Source organism: Notechis scutatus, chromosome 1 (genome assembly GCF_049901735.1).
Source record: "Notechis scutatus isolate UNSWTSFEM ecotype Mainland chromosome 1, rNotScu1.2, whole genome shotgun sequence".
NCBI lineage: Eukaryota > Metazoa > Chordata > Lepidosauria > Squamata > Elapidae > Notechis > Notechis scutatus.
Window position 1 is genome coordinate 326,454,060 of NC_142009.1, and position 20,145 is coordinate 326,474,204.

Here is a 20,145-nt window from a genome sequence, read left to right on the forward strand (position 1 = left end):
CCCTGAAAAATTAATCCACTTTGTGAATGGTGAACAAAATGGACCCATGGACACAGGCACACATGTCCCTGAGCTCCACTTAAGCTTCCTCAAATCCCCACACCCTCCCAACCCCACTCCCAGGGAGGAAAACAAAAATACACTTTTTAATCCGGCTTTGGTTATGTTCCTCTTGGATGTGGCCTGAGCAGGTGGGGAATGAGATTGTAGTGGGAGGTGGGGGGTGGGGGGTGGGGGCCGTAGATGGACATATATTGTTTTCCTCCATCCCAAAGTGGTTAAATAGCAGAAGAGAAGAGGAATTGCCATCAGGTCTACAAAGCTGAAAGAGTAAAGAAGAGATCTTGGAGCTGGTAGGTAATATGGGTGTGACAAGGGTAAGACTTCTGAATTTATTGTACCCTATGACTATTATTAAGTGCTGTGCCTGATGATTCTTGACTCTTGATGAATGTATCTTTTCTTTTATGGACACTGAGAGCATTTGCACCAAGACAAATTCCTTGTGTGTCCAATCACACTTGGCCAATAAAGAATTCTATTCTATTCTATTCTATTCTATTCTATTCTATTCTATTCTATTCTATTCTGTTCTGTTCTGTTCTGTTCTGTTCTGTTCTATTCTATTCTATTCTATTCTATTCTATTCTATTCTATATAAGCACAACTTGCCAAATTCAGAGAAATTTGATTTGTTTAGTGGTGCAGTTTGTTGATTTTAGACTCTAGACTTTTGCAGATGGGCTTGACGCACTAATTTGCCTGAACACACAAAGTTTTCTTAGCATAAGAGGTGAAATGGTCTTCCTTTCCTCCTACGCCCCAAACTGATAGCATTGGTTGTATTCCCTGCACAACACAGGGAATCATTTAAATATAAATCTAGCAGATGCATTCACATGTATGTTGCGTTTGGCTAGTGCTAATCTTGGTGAGAACTTAGGGTTTGGGATGTTTTGTAAAGCTAAGCAAGTAGTTAATGATGTAGTACCTTGTACCAGCTCAAAATTTGGGTTAAGAATACAAGCAGTCCTTTACTTACAACAGTTCGTGTAATGGCCATTTGACACTTATGACCACTGCAGCATCCCCATGGTCATGTGGTTAAAATTCAGATGCTTGTCAACTGACTCTTATTTATGACAGTTACAGAGTCCCAGGGTCCTGGGATCAGCTTTTGCGACCTTCTGACAAGCAAAGTCCATTGGGAAGCCAGATTCATTTAACAACCGTGTTACTAACTTAAGAACTGTGAGGATTCACTTAACAACCATTGCAAGGAAGGTCTTAAAATGGGACAAATTCACTTAACAACTGCCTAACTTAGCAACATAAATTTTGGGGTCAATTGTGGTCGTAAGTCAAGAACTGTCTTGTATTATACAGGGGTCTCCAAACTTGGCAACTTTAAGACTTGTGGACTTCAACTCCCAGAATTCTCCAGCCAGCAGAGCTTTCTGGGAGCTGAAGCATAGAATTCTGGGAGTTGAAGTCCACAAGTCTTAAAGTTGTCAAGTTTGGGGACCCCTGTATTATACAAAGCAAACTATGTTACATTTCTTCCCATTTTTCACGCCTGCTTTATTTAAGGGCACCTTCTGTTTATTCTGCTTTTATCTTAACAGCCCTTTCCCCATGGCACTGCTTGGATTTATCCTGCGCTTTCCACATTGTGCCCAATTTGTAGACAAACCTTCCTAGCTTGGACTTTGTATAAACTAATAATAATAATGGAAATTATGCTACATTATGATGAGGTCAAAGTTTGGAAGAAAATTTCCTTGGCTATAATAAATGTGGTTTGGCCATTTTCTCCCTACTCATTTTGAGCATCCTTAGAACATCCCCTGGCCATTGATATGGGATATCAGGGCTGTTTTCTTTAGGGGTGTGCTGGCTTAGTGAAAGCCAGATATCTTACATTACTAGTGAGAATGTACCATGTCAAATGTGAGATGTCTCTGGGGGGATGTTCAGGCAACAGGCTCAACTGAGCTAATGTGAGGCTGACTCGGTTTAGTTAACTAAGATGTAGGAAGCCAGCTGTTATTTTAATGTGTTGGGTGAGTTAGGGCATTATATTAAACTGCTAGCTTGATACCCGTGCTTCACTACGAAACTATGTGGTCGGGCTTAGTTTTTGGGGAGGAAAATAAGGGGGGAAAAATTCTGCCTCTGCCTACCAGCATCCATCGGTATTCATCTGCTAGTGTCCTGTCAGTGTGTGAGAGAGTTGAGGGCTGTTTGGAAACTGAAAAATATATGCTGTGTGAACAAGAAGGAGACAGCAAGAAGCCTGGGCGTGGCTCAGCTCAACTATTCTGTACTAAAGCTGCTTGGTGCTGTGAAAAAAAACTGAAACTCCTCTGCTTGTGTTTTGCATTTGGAACAGATTTCTTTTCAGGTGGGGAAGGGGAGTAAAACACCTTAGCATCAGAGCGTGTTAATAATAATATATGAAATACTAATGCTCTGATGGTCATTTCGAAAAATCCTTTCTTAGTGACCACTTAGAAGGCAAGAGGAACATACATGCCAAATTTCAAGTTTGTAGGCTTTACAGTTCTGCAGTTTTTGTGATGATGCGTGAGTGGTATTTCGCTTTTTTATATATAGAAGAAGATAATATGGTTTGTTTGAAGGACAGTTTCTCCACTAATACATCCATCCCATTACATCCACAGGGTGAGAAGGCAGGGTATGCAGTGATGGGATGCATTTTTTTTTTTACTACCGGTTCTGTGGGTGTGGCATGGTGGGCATGGCAGGGGAAGGATACTGTAAAATCTCCAGTCAGAGGTGCTATTTGCCGGTTCTCCGAACTATTCAAAATTTCCGCTAACCGGTTCTCCAGAACTGGTCAGAATCTGCTGAATACCACCTCTGAAGGTATGTTGTGGGTCCTGTCAGTTAGGGCCCAATTGTGGTCATAAGTTGAAGACTACCTGCATTGTGCAAATGCCGAGAATCAAATTGATTGTGACAAGGTGCAATCAAAGAAAATCAATCAATAACTTATGGAGTTGATAACACTAACACATTACCTGCGATCAAACAACCTGCTGTCATTTTTGTCCCTAGGCATGAGTCACACAGGTTTAAGTTCGCCCTCAGTTGTAGCAGCGTTAAAGTGATGTATGCTTCCTGGATTCCAATATCGTCGAAAGACAGAATGCAAAATTGATTTGGCTTGCATTGACTTGCGCGACAGCTGACTGCATGGTGGGACGGCTTTCTGACAGTCTTAACTTGGGAGGGTTGCAATGCAGAAGAGCAGTTCAACCTGGCAGTCGAGAAAGGCCTACAGCAGAAGGATCTGCAAAAGGGTCAAAAAAGTCACACAGAAACAACCCACAAGGGATTAAAAAAGGTGCCATACACAAGAGCACACAATAGATACAAACTCAAGGTTAATCGCACCAAACTTGATTGCAGGAAATACGACTTCAGCAACAGAGTGTTCAATGTCTGGAATACTCTACCTGACTCTGTGGTTTCTTCTCCAAACCCCAAAAACTTTAACCTTAGACTGTCTACTATTGACCTCACCCCTTTCCTAAGAGATCTGTAGGGTGCGTGCATAAGCGCACCAACGTGCCTACCGTCCCTGTCCTATTGTTTCTTTTATTTTTCTTATATGTATCCATGTATTTATAACTATGTTTTTACTTATACCTATTATCTTGTAAGCAATTGACAAAAATAAATAAATAAATAAAATAAAATAAATAAAATATAAACAACTGATGGCAGAAGAAGACCTAGAAGTCCATTGAGTCTGCCCTTTGAGGGTTTTGTTTTTTTCTTTTTTAATTTATTAGTTTTTATTTTTAATTATTATATTTATGGTTTATTTATTTTTATTTTTTTTTGTTGGATGATAGATATGTGTTTATCCCTAGCATGTTTAAACTCAGTTACTGATGATTGACCCACTGCCTCCGCTGGAAGTCGGTTCCAAGCTTCCACTACTTTTTTCTGTGAAGTAATCAGTGGTGGGATTCAAAAATTTTACTACCGGTTCTTTGGGCGTGGCTTGGTGAGTGTGGCAGGGGAAGGAGGATACTGTAAAATCTCCATTCCCTTCCCACCCCACTAACCTGCTTTCCAGCTCCATTCTCCTGTGCAAGGCAACAAAAGAAGACCCAGCCGATCAGCTGGGATTCGGGAGGCAGCGAATAGATGGGAGCGGAGCCAGTCAGAAGTGGTATTTGTCCGGTTCTCCACACTACTCAAAATTTCCGCTACCGGTTCTCCAGAACTGGACAGAACCTGCTGAATACCATTTTCTAACGTTACTTTTGAACCTCCTTCCTGTCAGTTTGAGATTACGCCCCTGTGTTCTTTATTTTTCCTTAACATTAGAAATACTGACTTCTAGAACTTTATTCACACCTTTAATATATTTAAAGGTTTTAATCATGCCCCCCTTCCCCTCTGTCCTTTGGGTTGTACATACATTATTCAGTTCTTCCTGATTTGTTTTGTCCCTCAGATCGTGCACCATTATTTTGCGTGTCTGTGGACTTTTAAAAATGTACAGTATATTGCTTAGTTATGTCCACCATCCTCTCTCCAGGTCTCCCCTGGCCCCCAGCCCCGAGAATGACGTAAGAAAGAGTGTTGATCAACTTGTAACAATATATTTTCATGTATCTATGGAGATTCTCAGTCATCCAGGTCATGGTTGTCCCAAAGGTGCTTTTTCAAAAGGCAACTGGACTCTCTTGGTTTTTCCTTCTCGTTCAAGAAGCTTCTTCAGTTCTGAAGAACATCTGAAGAACTGAAGAAGCTTCTTGGATGAGAAGTGAAACATCTTCATGAAAAAGCAAAGGAAGTCCGGTTGACTTTTGAAAAAGCACCTTTGGGACAATATATTTTCTTAGAAACTTTCTTCGAATGAATGAGATGGAAGGGACCTTGGGGGTCTTTTTCACCTCTTTCTTGTCTTCTCTTTTTTACCTCCTCCAAGCAAAGAGAGCAGACACGATGCACTACCTTTGTGGAGCCATTGCTCACCCACTTCTTGCCTTCCCATCCCTGGGATGCATCTTGCAGCACCCTCCACCAACATCAGAGGGTTGTGCCTTGACTTTGGTGGCTGGAACACAGCCTTCTGCTTTCCGTGAGGTCCTCGTGTCAGACCATTTATCAGGTGAGAGATTCTGTCTGTCAGGCTGGCCAGGAGAGGATCACACAGCTACTGTCCAATTACTGCCCTTCATACCTTGTTCAACCATCACTGTCCTTACAGTGGTGGGATTCAATTTTTTTTACTACTGGTTCTGTGGGGGTGGCTTGGTGGGGGTGGCATGGCTTTGTGGGCATGGCTTTGTGGGCATGGCAGGGGAAGCATACTGCAAAATCCCCATTCCCTCCCCACCCCACTAACCTGCTTTCCAGCTCCGTTGTCCTGTGCAGGGCAACCAAAGAAGACCCAGCCAATCAGCTGGGACTCGGGAGGCAGAGAATAGATGGGGGCGGGGCCAGGAAGAGGTGGTATTGGCCAATTCTCCAAACTACTCAAAATTTCCGCTATCGGTTCTCCAGAACTGGTCAGAACCTGCTGAATACCACCTCTCTGTCCTTATCTATAATTTAAGTTTAATTTCTAACATAATGAATAGTTTTCTTAAAACAGGAATGACAAAGGTTCAGTCTTTCCTCTCCCCTGCCAGCACTTCACAAATTTCACAAGGATAGTCTCCCTTTGATTTGGCACCATTTTCCTTCCTTCCTTCCTTCCTTCCTTCCTTCCTTCCTTCCTTCCTTCCTTCGTTCCTTCCTTCCTTCCTTCCTTCCTTCCTTCCTTCCTTCCTTCCTTCCTTCCTTCCTTCCTTCCTCCCTCCCTCCCTCCCTCCCTCCCTCCCTCCTTCCCTCCCTTGGATTGCTAATGGGAATGTAATGACTGCAGGCTAATTCTTGACTTCAGTCCCAGCCTCCACCTCTTCTTTTCCCACATTTAGATTGTTTTATAGTAGTCCTTGACTTACGACTACAATTGAACCCAAAATTTCTGTTGCTAAGAGAGACAATAGTTAACCGTATCTTGCTCCCTTTTACCATCTTCTTGCTACAGTTGTTAAGGGAATCACAGTGGTACTAAGTGTGAAAAACGGTAGTAAGTCACTTTTTTTCAGTGTTGTTGTAACTTGGAACAGTCACTAAACAAACGGTTGTAAGTCAAGGACTACTAGTATAGTTTAATGTGATTTTATGTATTTTGATGGGGAGCCACAGAGAGTTGATTAAAAGATGGGCGGCTGCATCAATGTTTTAAATAAATAAAGGTGTGAATGATGTCAAAACATTGAGCACAACTGGGTGATCAAAGCCCCGCCTCTTTTTACATATGCGTGATGCACATAACAGACGTCAAAAAGAGGCAATGCTTTTATTGTTCAGTTATATCTGCTATTTTGATGTCTTTGACCCCTTGGTGGATGCCTCTTTGGAGGGGATGAGCAGAAAAGGGGTGGCTGTTTATCAAATCTTATCTTGCTCCTCGTTTGGCACTGACAGAATAAAGGTGAAGGTTTGTTCTCCGAGCTTGTGGGTTGGGTTCCTAACATTTTGTTACCAGGCTAGGTAATTTAAACTAAACTCCATTTTGTTATCAGGCTAGATAACATCTTCAGCAGAGTTTAAATTAAAGTCCACTGAAGATGTTATCTAGCCTGATAATGGAATGTTCGTAAACCAACCAACAAGCTCAGAGAACAAACCTTCATCCTCAGCCTACACCAGAGCTACAGGTATTTGCCAGCAAAACTGACAGAATACTTTCAGATCTGAAGAGAAGGTTCCCTATTTTGGCTTTAGGTTTGACTTTGAATGAATTGGGGAGATACAAGTGTTAGAAATGTTTATATATAGAACCACAGATCAAACAAAGTGTACAGTCACCATGTGCTTTACTGCTTAACTGTTTTGGATCTTTTGAAATAGGAAGCTCTTCTTAGAAGAATAGAGTATAGATCCAAACTTGTAAACACTGCCATCTACTGACTGAATATTACTGTAGTTGTTGCACAAAAATACAGTCCAACAATATATTCCAACAAAAAGTCACCTATGATGACCCTTCCCTTCCTCTGTTCTCCAAACACACAGCCCTGTTGCTGGGCCTGCCCTATGGAGTCCCCCAGAAACGGCGGAGGAGCCGTACAGCTTTCACTGAAGAACAGCTGGAAGCGCTGGAGAACACTTTCAAAGAAACCCATTACCCAGATGTGAACACTAGGGAGCGCCTGGCCATGGTTGCCAATCTACCTGAAGCACGGATTCAGGTGAGCCTTTGTAACCCTTCCAGATGGATGTTGTAGAATAGATTCTCATTTCTCTCCAGCCTCTACACGCAGTGTTTTTCAACCTTGGCAGCTTGAAGGTGTGAGGACTTCAACTCCTAGAATTCCCCAGCCAGCCAGCCTTGAATTCTGGCAGCTGAAGTCCACACATCTTCAAGCTGCCAAGGTTGAAAAACACTGCTATACGGTATTGCTTCTGTTTCGAGTCACCATAAGCTTTTCAAGGTAACAGATTTTTATTGCAAAGGTTTTTGTGGATTTCATTTTGTTATTGCTGTTATCAAATTTCCCTAACAAAGATTCAGCTGACAAGCATAGATCTCCTGGTACAATGTGCTCCAATGGATTACAATCTGCAAAGCACCTGAAAGCAGGACAAGCGATGGATGGAAATTAATCAAGGGGAGAACTAACCTAGAACTAAGGAGAAATTTCCCAACATGCGGGTTTGACCAGTGGTGGAATTCAAAAATTTTAAATAACGGTTCTGTGGGCATGGCTTGGTGGACAGGGTGTGGTTTGGTGGGTGTGGCTTGGTGGGCATGGCTTGATGGGCGTGGCAGGGGAAGGATACTGTAAAATTTCCATTCCCACCCCACTCCTGGGGGAAAGTTACTGCAAAATCCCATTCCCACCCCACCCCACTACCCTGCTTTCCAGCTCCATTCTTTTGTGCAGGGCAACCAAAGAAGACCCAGCCGATCAGCTGGGACTCAGTGGGAGGCAGAGAATAAATGGGGGCGGGGCCAGTCAGAGGTGGTATTTGCTGGTTCTCCAAACTACTCAAAATTTTCGCTACCAGTTCTCCAGAACTGGTCAGAACCTGCTGAACACTTGGGTTTGACTCTTGTTTTGCCTCTTGCCCTTCCTATGAGTTAAATAATTTTTGGCTAAGGATTTCTTTGATTTTGGGGGAAGACATTTCCCAAGATATGTTATCTTTTGATTGTAAAACGAATTGCAGAACAAAATTTGGAGAAAACATAACTTCAACAAGTAACTAAATTTCAGTTCATGTTTACCCCAAAACCACAGAATTCAAATCTTGGCAGCTGAATGTAAATTTAAGTAAAATTTCTCCTGCACCCCTAATGAGAAGTGGTCATGATTCGAATGGAACTTATCCATCCCATTCCATTATTTTGAATTATCTTTGTCACAATTTGGGCACCAGTTTTGCCAGAGACCGAGTGGATTTGCCCATCCTCATAAATGGAAATGTAGAAACCACTTAATTAATGGTTTGACTTTTTACACTCTCTAGTGTTGGCGTCATATTTTTCAAGTTTTCACAATTTATGACAGAGACCATTCTTGGATGTTTCATAATACCCTTATCTTTCGTAATACCCTTATCTTTCGTAATACTCTTATCCATGGACATGCTATGTACCCTTATTTTATTACCTGCAATTTTGCTCTTCTTTATGGTGTAATATGTTTTCTTGTACCCAGGGAAGAGAGTTTAACAACTGGCTGTTCAGCTTAACAACTGGAGAGTTTAACAACTTTCCTGCGTGTGTTAATATTCATTGCACACTCAGGAAAGTTTAATCTCAATTAATTTGATTGCACTCCAGTGCCATACAAAACCACTTGGCTATACTTCCCTGTTGGGCATGTGTGATTAGCAATGGACACATACCGTCCCACATAACCATGTATGTATTTCCATGCATGTGTATTAGAACAATAATCCACCTTTGGTCACATTTTAATTAGGAATGTGAAAAGAAGTCTATGAATGCTCTTTAAAGGATGACATAATAACATCTGCTAAGACAATGTTGTAGATACTGATAAAGAAGAATATTTATAGAATAGAGTTGGAAAGGACCTTGGAGGTCTTCTAGTCCACCCCACTGCTCAACTAGGAGAACCTATACTATTTTATATAAGTGTCCGTCTAGTCTTTTCTTAAAAACCTCCAGTGTTGGAGCGCCCACGATTTCTGGTGGCAAGCTGTTCCACTGGTCAATTGTCCTCACTGTTAGGAAGTTTCTCCTGAATTCCAGGTTGCTTCTTCTTTGATTAGTTTCCAACCACTGTTTCTTGTCCTGCCCTCTCTGGTGCTTTGGAGAATAATTTCACCCCTTCTTCTTTATGGCAGTCCCTCCAATACTGGAAGACTGCTATCGTGTCACCCCTAATTCTTTAGCCTCGCCAAACCCAAATCCTGCAATCGTTCTCCATGTTTTGGTATTCAGGCTTTTGAGCATCTTAGCTGCTCTTCTCTGGACTTTTTCCAAAGTCTCAACATCTTTTTTGTAATATGGTGCCCAAGAGTGGTACTAATACTTCACTAGTGCTAATAATACTAATACTTCATTTGTAGCTCTGGATTGAAATGAAGGGGTCCTTGGGGTTCTGAGAGCTTGATTGTGTTCTTGCAGATGTTGCATTACCCAAAAACTAGTTTGGGTAGTGAAACGTGTGCAAGAAAACCAAGCTCAGACAGCCCCAAGGACCCTCAGTGTTTTAGGTAGCAGTCTGCAGCGTACAGCGCCCCCTAGTGTCTGCTTTCCTATCTTCAAACTTTCATATAGAGCAGGGATTCTGGGAGTTGAAGTCCTCCAGGCTTAAAGTTGCCAAGGTTGGAGACCCCTAATATAGAGTACTGTAGTATAAATTAGGGCAGTGTTTCTCAACCTTAATAACTTTAACAGCTGTGGACTTCAGTTCCTCAAATTCTGGGTGTGGAATTCTGGGAGTTGAAGTCCACACTTCTTAATGTTGCTGAAGTTGAGAAACATTGAATTAGGTGATGAAACATGACTAGTAAAATTGGGCATTAGCAACTGTCCATTATGGGTAACTGCATTTAAAGTGTAAATTTTATAAAGAGTTGTGCATTGGAAAGTATATTTGGCATAATTTGCATAATTAAAAGAAACGAGCATGTTAGAGACATGTTTTCTTAATAAGAAAGGAAAAAGTACACTATTGCATTAAGAGTTACCTTGTTTCCCAAAGTCCCACACTAGCATTTCCCAACAATGGCAAATTTAAGAGGTGATGTCTGCTACACCCAGAATTCTCATCACTGGCTACACTGGCTGTGGAATTCTGGGATTTGAGGTTTACCTATCTGGAAGTGGCCAAGGTGGGGAAACACTGTCCTACACCACCCATAAAATACAGATTCTTTCCAACCTATTTAAGGTGTGTCTGTTTTTCTTGGGTAATAAAGAAATACATTGCATCTGGGTGTATTTCTGCTTTCCTCACCTATTTTAACTATTTGATTATGTGGGTAGTGTGGGGCAAGCTCCTTGTACTGTCATGTAGTCAAAGAGGAGAGAAAGAAACACGTAGAACAGTAGAATAGAGTAGAGCATAGCATAGCATAGCATAGCAGAACAGAACAGAACAGAATAGAATAACAGTTGGAAGGGACCTTGGAGGTCTTCTAGTCCAACCCCCTGCTTAGGCAGGAAACCCTACACCACTTCAGATAAATGGTTATCCAATCTCTTCTTAAAAACTTCCAGTGTTGGAGCATTCACAACTTCTGGAGGCAAGTTGTTCCACAGGTTAATTGTTCTGCCAGGAAATTCGTCCTTAGTTCTAAGTTGCTTCTCTCCTTGATTAGTTTCCACTCATTGCTTCTTGTCCTTCCCTCAGGAGCTTTGGAGAATAGCTTGACTGCCTCTTCTTTGTGGCAGCCCCTGAGACATTGGAACACTCCTCTCATGTCTCCCCTAGTCCTTCTCTTCATCAGATTAGACATACCCAGTTCCACCATCCGTTCTTTATATGTTTTATCCTCCACTCCCCTAATCATTTTTATCATCAAGACAAATCCTTATAGACAGCAGTGATATAGTGGTAGTCCTTGACATACAGCCATTCCTTTATTGACCATTTGAAGTTACAACAGCACAGAACAAAATGACTTACAACCAGTCCTCATACTTATGACTGTCACAGCAGCCCCATAGTTACATGATCACAATGTAGTTCTTGGCAATTGGCTGCCAATGGTTGCCATGTTCTAGGGTTATAGGATCACCATTCATGACCTTCCCTGTTGGCTTCCAAAAACAAAAGCAATGGGGGAGGTTGACTTTACGTAATGACCATATGATTCACTTAACAACCATGGCAAAAACATTTGTAGAATTGGGCACACTTAACAACCACTTTCTTAGTAATGGAGATTCTGGTCCAATTGTGATTGTACGTTGAGGACTATCTGTATACACTTCGAAAAATAATAATGAAATAGTTGATCCAGAATGTTTTCACCTCTGCTGCTAAGTTTCTTTCTACAAGGCAGGAATTTCCTTTGATTTAATTCCACTTTCCGTGTTCACACATTACAATTCCGTAACTGCAAATAACTTTTTCTTACAATGGAGAATTTCCATAGTTCTTAATCCAGGTATCATTTTTTCCCCCAACCCTTCTTGGCCCCATCACAGGTATGGTTCAAAAATCGCAGAGCAAAATTCTGCAAGGGCCAACCTAGCTTGGCAAAGAAACCAAGGTCAACTGCATTCCTAGAGACCACTGGAGGAGGCCAAAGACAAGATGCAGAAGAATGGTGCCATGTGAAGATGTCTTGGATCCAACCAGCTTCGGTGACTACCGTGCTGGAAAGAAAACAGTGTGTGGTGTCAATTACAAAAGAGAACATGATTACATTTCCATGCTACTTCCCTGGAGACAGTTCAACACCCCCTGGCAGTTCTTGCCCTCTTGATCCAACATCACTCCACAAAGAGCTCCAGGGCACTCAGGATTTAGGGTTGTGCTATGGATCAACCTGGCCCTTGCCAGCTTATTGGCTAACTGCATAGAAGCAAACACCTGTTTCCAAGGTGTCTGTAGAGATGGTTTAATCCCTCCCCATCAGCTATGAGGCCCAGCATTTCAACACTCTTAGATTTGCCTTATGTAATAGATGAAGCTCATCACACCCACAGAGCAAAATGAGAAAGGCAGATTAAAAAGACTCAAAGAGAGTAGTTTGGAAAGGCCATCTGGGCAAGGGAAAGCAACTGTGGTCTTCCCTAACTTGCAGTCATCCAGATGTGTGGGCCAGAAGATGGCTTGGAATTGCTGTCCCATTACATCTGGATCCAGAAGCACCAGCCAACTTGGGAGGGTCTCTTCCTGGGGGTAACAGTGTCCATTAACCCTCTGATTGGTCAACTAACTCATGATCCTATAAAACAGAAGTGTCCAACATTGGCAACTTTAAGACTTCAACTCCCAGAATTCCCCAGTCAGCATGGCTGACTGGGGATTTCTCAGAGTTGAATCCGTGGGTCCTAAAGTTGACACGGTTGGACATCCCTGTTATAAAGATTTGTTTTGAAAGAAACCTAGTGGATTCACCAGATCCAGAAAGACAAATACCCTGAAAGACTTTAAGTGCTGGTTCAAATCACATGTCAAAGGCAAAAATGAAATAAGAGTATGCAATAAGATAGCATATGTATTTAACTATCTATTTCTTGATTTCATGAGTCACATTCAGGCTAAGTGAGGAAGGATTAATTTTATCTTAATGACTCCCTGATTCAGCGATATCTTTGTAATCGCCTAACTCTATTTTGAGCACCAACATTACAAGAATACTTAAAGTTGGGAAACAATATATTCGTAAATAAGTTATATGGATGGCCAATTAAATTTTTTTAATTGTTATGACCTTGTCTTTATTATAAAGTACACTCCTTTATTTTAGAAAGCTCCCTTTTATTAGAATATACTTTTTTGTGAAGTTTTTCTCTGTAAAGCAAAATCAGAAACTAAAACAATTGGGGTCACCTGAAGACCAGGAATTGCCTACCTTTCTCTTAAACAATTTCTCCAAAAAATAGCCAGGGGAGATTGGCTAGAATGTCAGGAGACAAAATGTTAATTACAGAAGCCAATGTATCTATAACATCCTATAATTAGAATTGTAGCCTCATGAACAGCTTGCTATACTACTCTCCTTAGTTCTTGTACTGTGGTTTTATGGCTCTATAGTAATTATAGTAATTATACAGAAAGAGTTTCCCTGTTGTATCTCTGCTTGATCTGTACTCTTCCTCCTCCTAATATGCCTTTACTAGAATGGCTTCCTGAACCCCAGTTCACTAGAAGATTTCTGCAATGTAAGAAATTAATTTACTTTGTCTTGCTCATTGCCAGATTTACTGTAGCAGAACAAAGGAAAATGCAAGTATATTTTCCTTTGGATTACTGCTATTTAAAAGTGTACAAAACATTTTGAAAAACAACAACAACCCTACAGCACAATGGTGTCTTGAAGAACTTTTTTGAGCAAAGAATTGCTTAACTTGTCTGTGATTATTATTTATTTAAATGTAACGGATTGGCCACCAACAGACTCCGATTACTGTAGTATACAAAATTAGAGAAAGCATAAAAACAATGAAGAATGTTAAATCAAAAAGACAGCCTGGACTAAAATAATCTAATAGACAGCAAAATGAGCAAAACAAAACAAGGGGTATTGATCAAACAATAAACATGACCCCCATCTATATATATAAAAGCGAAATACCCACTCACGCATCATCACAACATCTCCAGAACCGTAAAGCCTACAAACTTGAAACTTGGCATGTATGTTCCTCTTGCCTTCTAAGTGCTGATTAAGAAAGGATTTTTCGAAATGACCATCAGAGCATTAGTATTTTGTATATTATTATTAATACGCTCTGATGCTAAGGAGTTCTACTCCCCCTCCCCACCCAAAAAGAAATCTGTTCCAAATGCAAAACACAAGCAGAGGAGAGGAGTTTCAGCTTTAGTTTCACAGCACTAAGCAGTTTTAGTACAGAACAGTTGAGCTAAGCCATGCCCAGGCTCCTTGCTGTCTCCTTCTTGTTCTCTTTGCAAATACTGTTTCAGTTTCCATGTTCCAGTTTCCAAACAGCCCTCAACTCTCTCACACATTGACAGGATGCTAGCCAGATGAATACCAATGGATGCTGGTAGGCAGAGGCAGAATTTTACCCTTTATTTTCCTCCCCAAAAACTAAGCCCGACCACATAGTTTTGTAGCGAAGCACAGGTATAGAGCTAGTGTATATATATTACCAAGTAACACCAAATGGAATGATTCCTGCTTATATAAATATTTTTATACAGAAATATATGTCAACACTTCAGAACAGACAAAATTGGGAAATGGACACCATAAGGATTACTATAACTCACCTTGATTGTTACAGGGTATAATAAGAAAAATTTTCTTCATCCCTTCCTGTCATACCTCAGATAGTCAAAATGGGGAATGTTGAGTTTCTTCCTTATCTTCCGCTTTCCTCATAAGATGGTTTTGTTTTTCATAACAGCTGTTGCATACCATCTTCAGGATGCTCTCTAGACTTCTCTGCCATATGGAATATGAATGTCAAAGATGGTCATTAAGCCAGAGAGAGAGAGCTGCAATTGACTTGCTTCTTTTATGGTGCTTTTACAACCACACCCTTAATTACATTCTTGTAGTTAAAGTTACACACACTTTAACCAACAAACCATGTTAACTTATTTATTATTTTTACCCAAACCAGTTAGGGTAAACAATGTTATCCCTAACATTCCCTTCCTGTCAAACCTCAGATAGTCAAAATGGGGAATGTTGAGTTTCTTCCGCTTCCTCATAAGATGGTTTTGTTTTTCATAACAGCTGTTGACATCTTCAGGGCCAGACTTCGCCATATGAATATGAATGAAAGATGGTAGGGGACATAATGAAGCACGTTGCAAAAGTGGTGTCTAATCTAGTGAAAAGAAGAACTAGGGGTGACAGGACAGCAGCCTTCCAATAGTTAGGGGCTGCCATATAGAAAAAGGGGGTCAAGCTATTCTCCAAAGCACCTGAGGGTAGAGGACAAGAAGCAATGGATAGAAACTAATCAAGCAAAGAACCAACCTAGAACTAAAAAGAAAATTCCTGACAGAACAATGAACCAGTGGAACAGCTTGCCTTTGGAAGTTGTAGGTGCTCCATCACTGGAGGCTTTTAAGAAGAGACTGGACAGCCACTTGTCTGAAATGGTATGGGGAAGAGGTCCCCAAACGTGGCAACTTTAAGACTTGTGGACTTCAACTCCCAGAATTCCTCAGCCAGCTATGCCAAGTTTAGGCACACCTGGTATAGGGTCTCCTGCTTGTGCAGGGGGTTGGACTAGAAGACCTCCAAGGTGCTTCCTAGCTCTGTTATTGTGTTACTCTGTCTAAAATGTTGTGTCTCTTTTTAAGATTACAAATGTATTTACTCTGCTCTCAATTTGAGCACCTGGAAGAAATGGATCAAAACAAGCCAAGAGCTGCAGATTAAAGTCCCACCTTCCTCTTTCAGGCAAAAGATATTTAATAGTATGTTTAACAGATTGAACAGATAATCAGAGTTGGAAGGGACCTTATAGGTCATCTAGTCCAACTCCCCGCCCAAGTGGGAGACGCCTACACCATTTCTGACAAGTGGAAGTCCAATCTCTTCTTGAAGGTCTCAAGTGATGAAGCTCCCACAACTTCCAAAGGCAACTTCTGTTCCATGGGTTGATTGTTCTCACTGTCAGAAAGTTTCTCCTTATTTCCAAGTTAAATCTCTCCTTGTTCAATTTCCATCCATTATTCCTTGTCCGGCCTTTGGGTGCTTTAGTGTGTGTTTGTGTTATAGCCACAGTCACCATTTTCCCTAATTTGACACCCACCTCACTGCAGTTATGCCTAATCCCAATCTATGGGTTTTGATTTATTTATTTATTCTTCCTATGTTTCATTCCTTAATTTTTGTGTTTAAAGATTTCTTGCTGTTTTGTTTAAATAAAAATAATTTAAAAGGTAAGACTTTCTAAAGTTCTTCTTAAGTGTTATGAGGCACAGCTGAAGGATCTGGATATAATTAATCTCAAGAAGAGACAATTAATCTACATAAAATAGAATATTTGTAGCTCAGGATCGAATGGTGTGGTTTTTGGTGCTCTCAGAGTTTGGTGGTTTTCTTGCAAACATTTCATTGCCATGCTAGCGGTGGTGGGATTCAATTTTTTTTTTACTACCGGTTCTGTGGGTGTGGCTTGGTGGGCGTGGTTTGGTGGGCATGGCAGGGGGAAGGATACTGCAAAATCCCCATTCCCTCCCCACCCCTCTAACCCGCTTTCCAGCTCTGTTCTCCTGTGCAGGGCAACAAAAGAAGACCCAGCCGATCAGCTGGTACTCCAGAGGCAGAGAATAGATGGGGGCGGGGCCATTCAGAGGTGGTATTTGCCGGTTCTCTGAATTACTCAACATTTCCGCTACCGGTTCTCCAGAACTGGTCAGAAGCTGCTGAATACCCACCTCTGCATACTAGGTAACATCATCAGTGCATAGAATGAAATGTCTGCAAGAAAACCACTATGGTCAGAGAGCACCAAGGACCCCCCCACAATTTAACACACAATATAACAGCATTGTTGGGTAGTTGAAGGTCTTGGTGGAACAAATTTGATCTAGTGGTGGTATTCTACCAGTTCGGCCCAGTTCTGCCGAGACAGTAGCGGCGATGAGCAGTGGAGACCAAACCACTTCTTTCTGATACTCTGCCCGTTGGGGCCATCCACCCGCCTGGGCTCCCATTCTGACCTTTATCCCCTGCTTTTGAAGCACAGCTGTTTTGCGCGGCCCAGCAGAGCGCTGCGTGGCAGCTGCTGGAGCGACAGGGAGAGTGCAGGCTTGCAGGAGGCGAGTTGGAAAGCCTCTGCACTTGCGCAAAGTGGCACGTTTGGTGTGCGTGCGCAAAGTGTGTGCGTGCGCACAAAGCGCGCCCACCAAGCTACGTCCAGCGAACCGGTGGTAAATTTTTTTTGAAACGCACCACTGATTTGATCCACAACGAAGAAGCACAAAATTCAGGAACATTTATTTCATCTTCATAGCGAACTCTTTCAGGGAAATAGGCTACCTTGGAAATGGACGAATTCTTTACACTATAGGTATTTAACAAGAGACAAATAAAAATTACAAACTCATTTCCAGTCAGCCTACAGATAGTCCTCAGCTTACAATCATTCATTTAGTGACTGTCCAAAGTTACAGCGACACTGAAAAAAGTGACATGACCAGGGGTGGGATTCTACAGGTTCGCACCTATTCGCTAGAACCGGTTGTTAACATTCTAAGCAGTTCGGAGAACCGGCTGTTAGAAGAAATTCCTGGCCTAATCCTGTAAGGAAGACAGGAAGGAAACATTCTGGTGTTGCTTACAGAAACTGCCTCTCCCTTAACTCATATTACATTCTTGGCAGGACTAGACTTCCTGTCTCAGGAACTTCTCTGGAGTATTTTCCCCCTCCTTTGCTGGTACTTTGCTTGTGTGGAGTGATCATTCAAAGTTACAATGGCACTGAAAAAAGTGACTTATGACCCTTTTTCACACTTACAACTGTTGCAACATCCCCACAGTCATGAGAGGCCATGCGAGGAGAAGCGTGCCTCGATGTGGGTGATATTGAGTTGGCCACACCCAGCCAATAACATGACCACCAAGCCACGCTCACCACCAAGCCACGGCCACACAACTGGTTGTTAAAAAAATTGAAATCCCACCCCTGCATATGACCGTATCTCACACCTGTGACCGTTGCAACATCCCCAGGGTCATGGGATTAAAATTTGGATACTTGGTAACTGGCGTGTGTTTATGGTGGTTGCAGTGTCCCAGGGGGCCATGTGATCCCCTTTTCCAACCTTTTGACAAGCAAAGTCGATGGGGAAGCCAGATTCACTGAACAACGTTATTAACTTAATAACTGCCGCGATTCACTTAACAATTGCTGCAAGAAAAGTTGTAAATTGGGGCAGATCTCACTTAACAATTGCTTAGCAACATAAATTTTGGGCTCGACTGTGGTCTTAAGTCAAGGACGGCCTGTAATATAAAGAATCAGCATAATGATTTGTAAGCCAACATCCTTTGTGATTGCCAGTTTGCATCTGTGATGGATGATTTTTCTACATTGGTAAAAGGGTTGGATTGGACTATTTCTCTCTTCCTTTTCAAGTTTAGGCTACCATGATTACATTGTGATGGGCCTTTAGTGTATTACCCATTTGATACAGATTAACAGAATTGGAAGGGACCTTGTAGGCCATCTAGTCCAACCCTCCCCCCAAGCAGGAAATCCTGCCTACACCATTTCTGACAAATGGCAATCCAGTCTCTTCTTGAAAGCTTCCAGTGATGAAGCTCCCACAACTTGCGAAGGCAACTTCTGTTCCATTGATTGATAGTTCTCACTGTCAGAAAGTTTCTCCTTATTTCTAGGTTAAATATCTCCTTGATCAGTTTGCATCCATTATTCCTTGTCTGGCCTTTGGGTGTCTTGGAAAATAGCTTGACCCCTTCCTCTCTGTGGCATCCCTTCAAATATTGGAAGACTGCTATCATGTCTCCCCTGGTCCTTCTCTTCACTAGACTAGCCAATGCCCAGATCCTGTAACCATTCTTTGTATGTTTTAGTCTCCAGTCCCCTAATCATCCTGGTTGCTCTTTTCTGCACTCTCTCTAGAGTCTCAACATCTTTTTTATAGTGTGGTGACTAAAACTGGATGCAGGTGTGGTCTTTCTAAGGCTTCACTTGATCTTGTTTGACTCCCTCTATCAATGCAACTTATGAAAGATGACATTGGAAAGATGGTATCGGAAGCTTCATCAAATTGCGATGTCTGCAGTTTTGCGTACAGTGCAGAAATGAAAATAACGAGGAGGAAAAACCATGAAGGGACATGCAGATCCCATTCTGAAATTAATGAGATGCCAGATGCTGGGAATAATTCAGAAGAAAAGAATCTTGGAAGCATTTTCCGATATGAATCATCAGACCTTTGGATAACACTGCTGTGGGTGGATGATGCAAATGGCTTATGCAAATTTTGAGGTTATGGGGGATGAGTTATTAAAGATCTATTAACCTGAGAAGGTCTAGGGGAAACATCCTGATTATCCAGTTACAGTCTGGATTCCAAAACATAGGACAGGTCCCTATATAATTGTTCACAGTAGCTTTGCCTTCAGCATTGAACTAACAAAAGATGCCATCAAAGAAGCAATATTCTTGAGCTGCTAATTATCCTTGGAACTGTTTTTATGTGCAAGGGACAGATCCTTCCATTTTGATCCACACTGGGGAAAAAAAGAAAACTATTTTAAACAGATAAGGAAAATCTCAGATTTGTTGTACGGAGCTGTGAGATGCAGAAAGACTCCATGGCGCGAGAAGATTTAAAAAATGGGAAACAGGCTAATCCAGGTAAACCCTATTTTCCCATCTTTCAGAATTGATTGCCTCAGAGCTGTTGTATGTTTGGTGATGTTGTGACCAGGTACAGTTTGATTTTGTGCAGAAGATGCATGACTGTAGATGGTAGAAGTTTCCTTGGTGGGTATCTCAAGGGGTTCTTGATCTGGAAAACTTCTTAAATCAGGGGTCCCCAAACCTGGCAACATTCAGACTTGTGGACTTCAACTTTCAGAATTCTCCAGCCAGCATAGCTGGGAGTTGAAGTCCACAAGTCTTAAAATTGCCAAGTTTGGAGACCTCTGCCTTAAATCTTTCCTTCTGAAAAATCCTATATGGTTTAAGGGATCTTTAAACACTCCAGAACAAACACACCTGAGCAAACCATGTTTTTCTACTGCATCACCATATTTTTACCTTCATTTCATTCCGGCCTGGGAATCAGATACAGATAAAGCATCTTCCAGAGTCCCAAAGGTGCTTTTTCAAAAGGCAACTGGACTTTCTTGTTTTTTTTCCTTGAAGGTGTTTCGCTTCTCATCCAAGAAGCTTCTTCCCTTCTGAGTGTTCAGATGGCATTTTCGTCA

The 20,145-nt window shown here is 41.6% G+C and overlaps 1 protein-coding gene across 1 annotated transcript; it reads left to right on the plus strand.

Moving 5' to 3' along the window:
* Nucleotides 1-262: 262 nt before the first annotated feature.
* Nucleotides 263-14,338, plus strand: LOC148133530 (diencephalon/mesencephalon homeobox protein 1-A-like). The gene is made up of 4 exons (XM_087954362.1): nucleotides 263-353; nucleotides 4,973-5,155; nucleotides 7,114-7,289; nucleotides 11,732-14,338. Exons 2-4 carry the CDS (start codon nucleotides 4,990-4,992, stop codon nucleotides 12,107-12,109), a joined length of 720 nt encoding a protein of 239 aa, XP_087810488.1. The 5' UTR covers nucleotides 263-353; nucleotides 4,973-4,989; the 3' UTR covers nucleotides 12,110-14,338.
* The last annotated feature ends 5,807 nt before the right edge of the window (nucleotides 14,339-20,145 follow it).

Excerpts from the sequence above, each read along its gene's own strand:
- LOC148133530 (XM_087954362.1), top strand. The coding sequence starts at position 4,990 with ATGCACTACCTTTGTGGAGCCATTGCTCACCCACTTCTTGCCTTCCCA. Across the intron at positions 5,156-7,113 it reads CGTGTCAGACCATTTATCAG|CCCTGTTGCTGGGCCTGCCC; the intron begins GTGAGAGATTCT and ends CCAAACACACAG. Across the intron at positions 7,290-11,731 it reads TACCTGAAGCACGGATTCAG|GTATGGTTCAAAAATCGCAG; the intron begins GTGAGCCTTTGT and ends GCCCCATCACAG.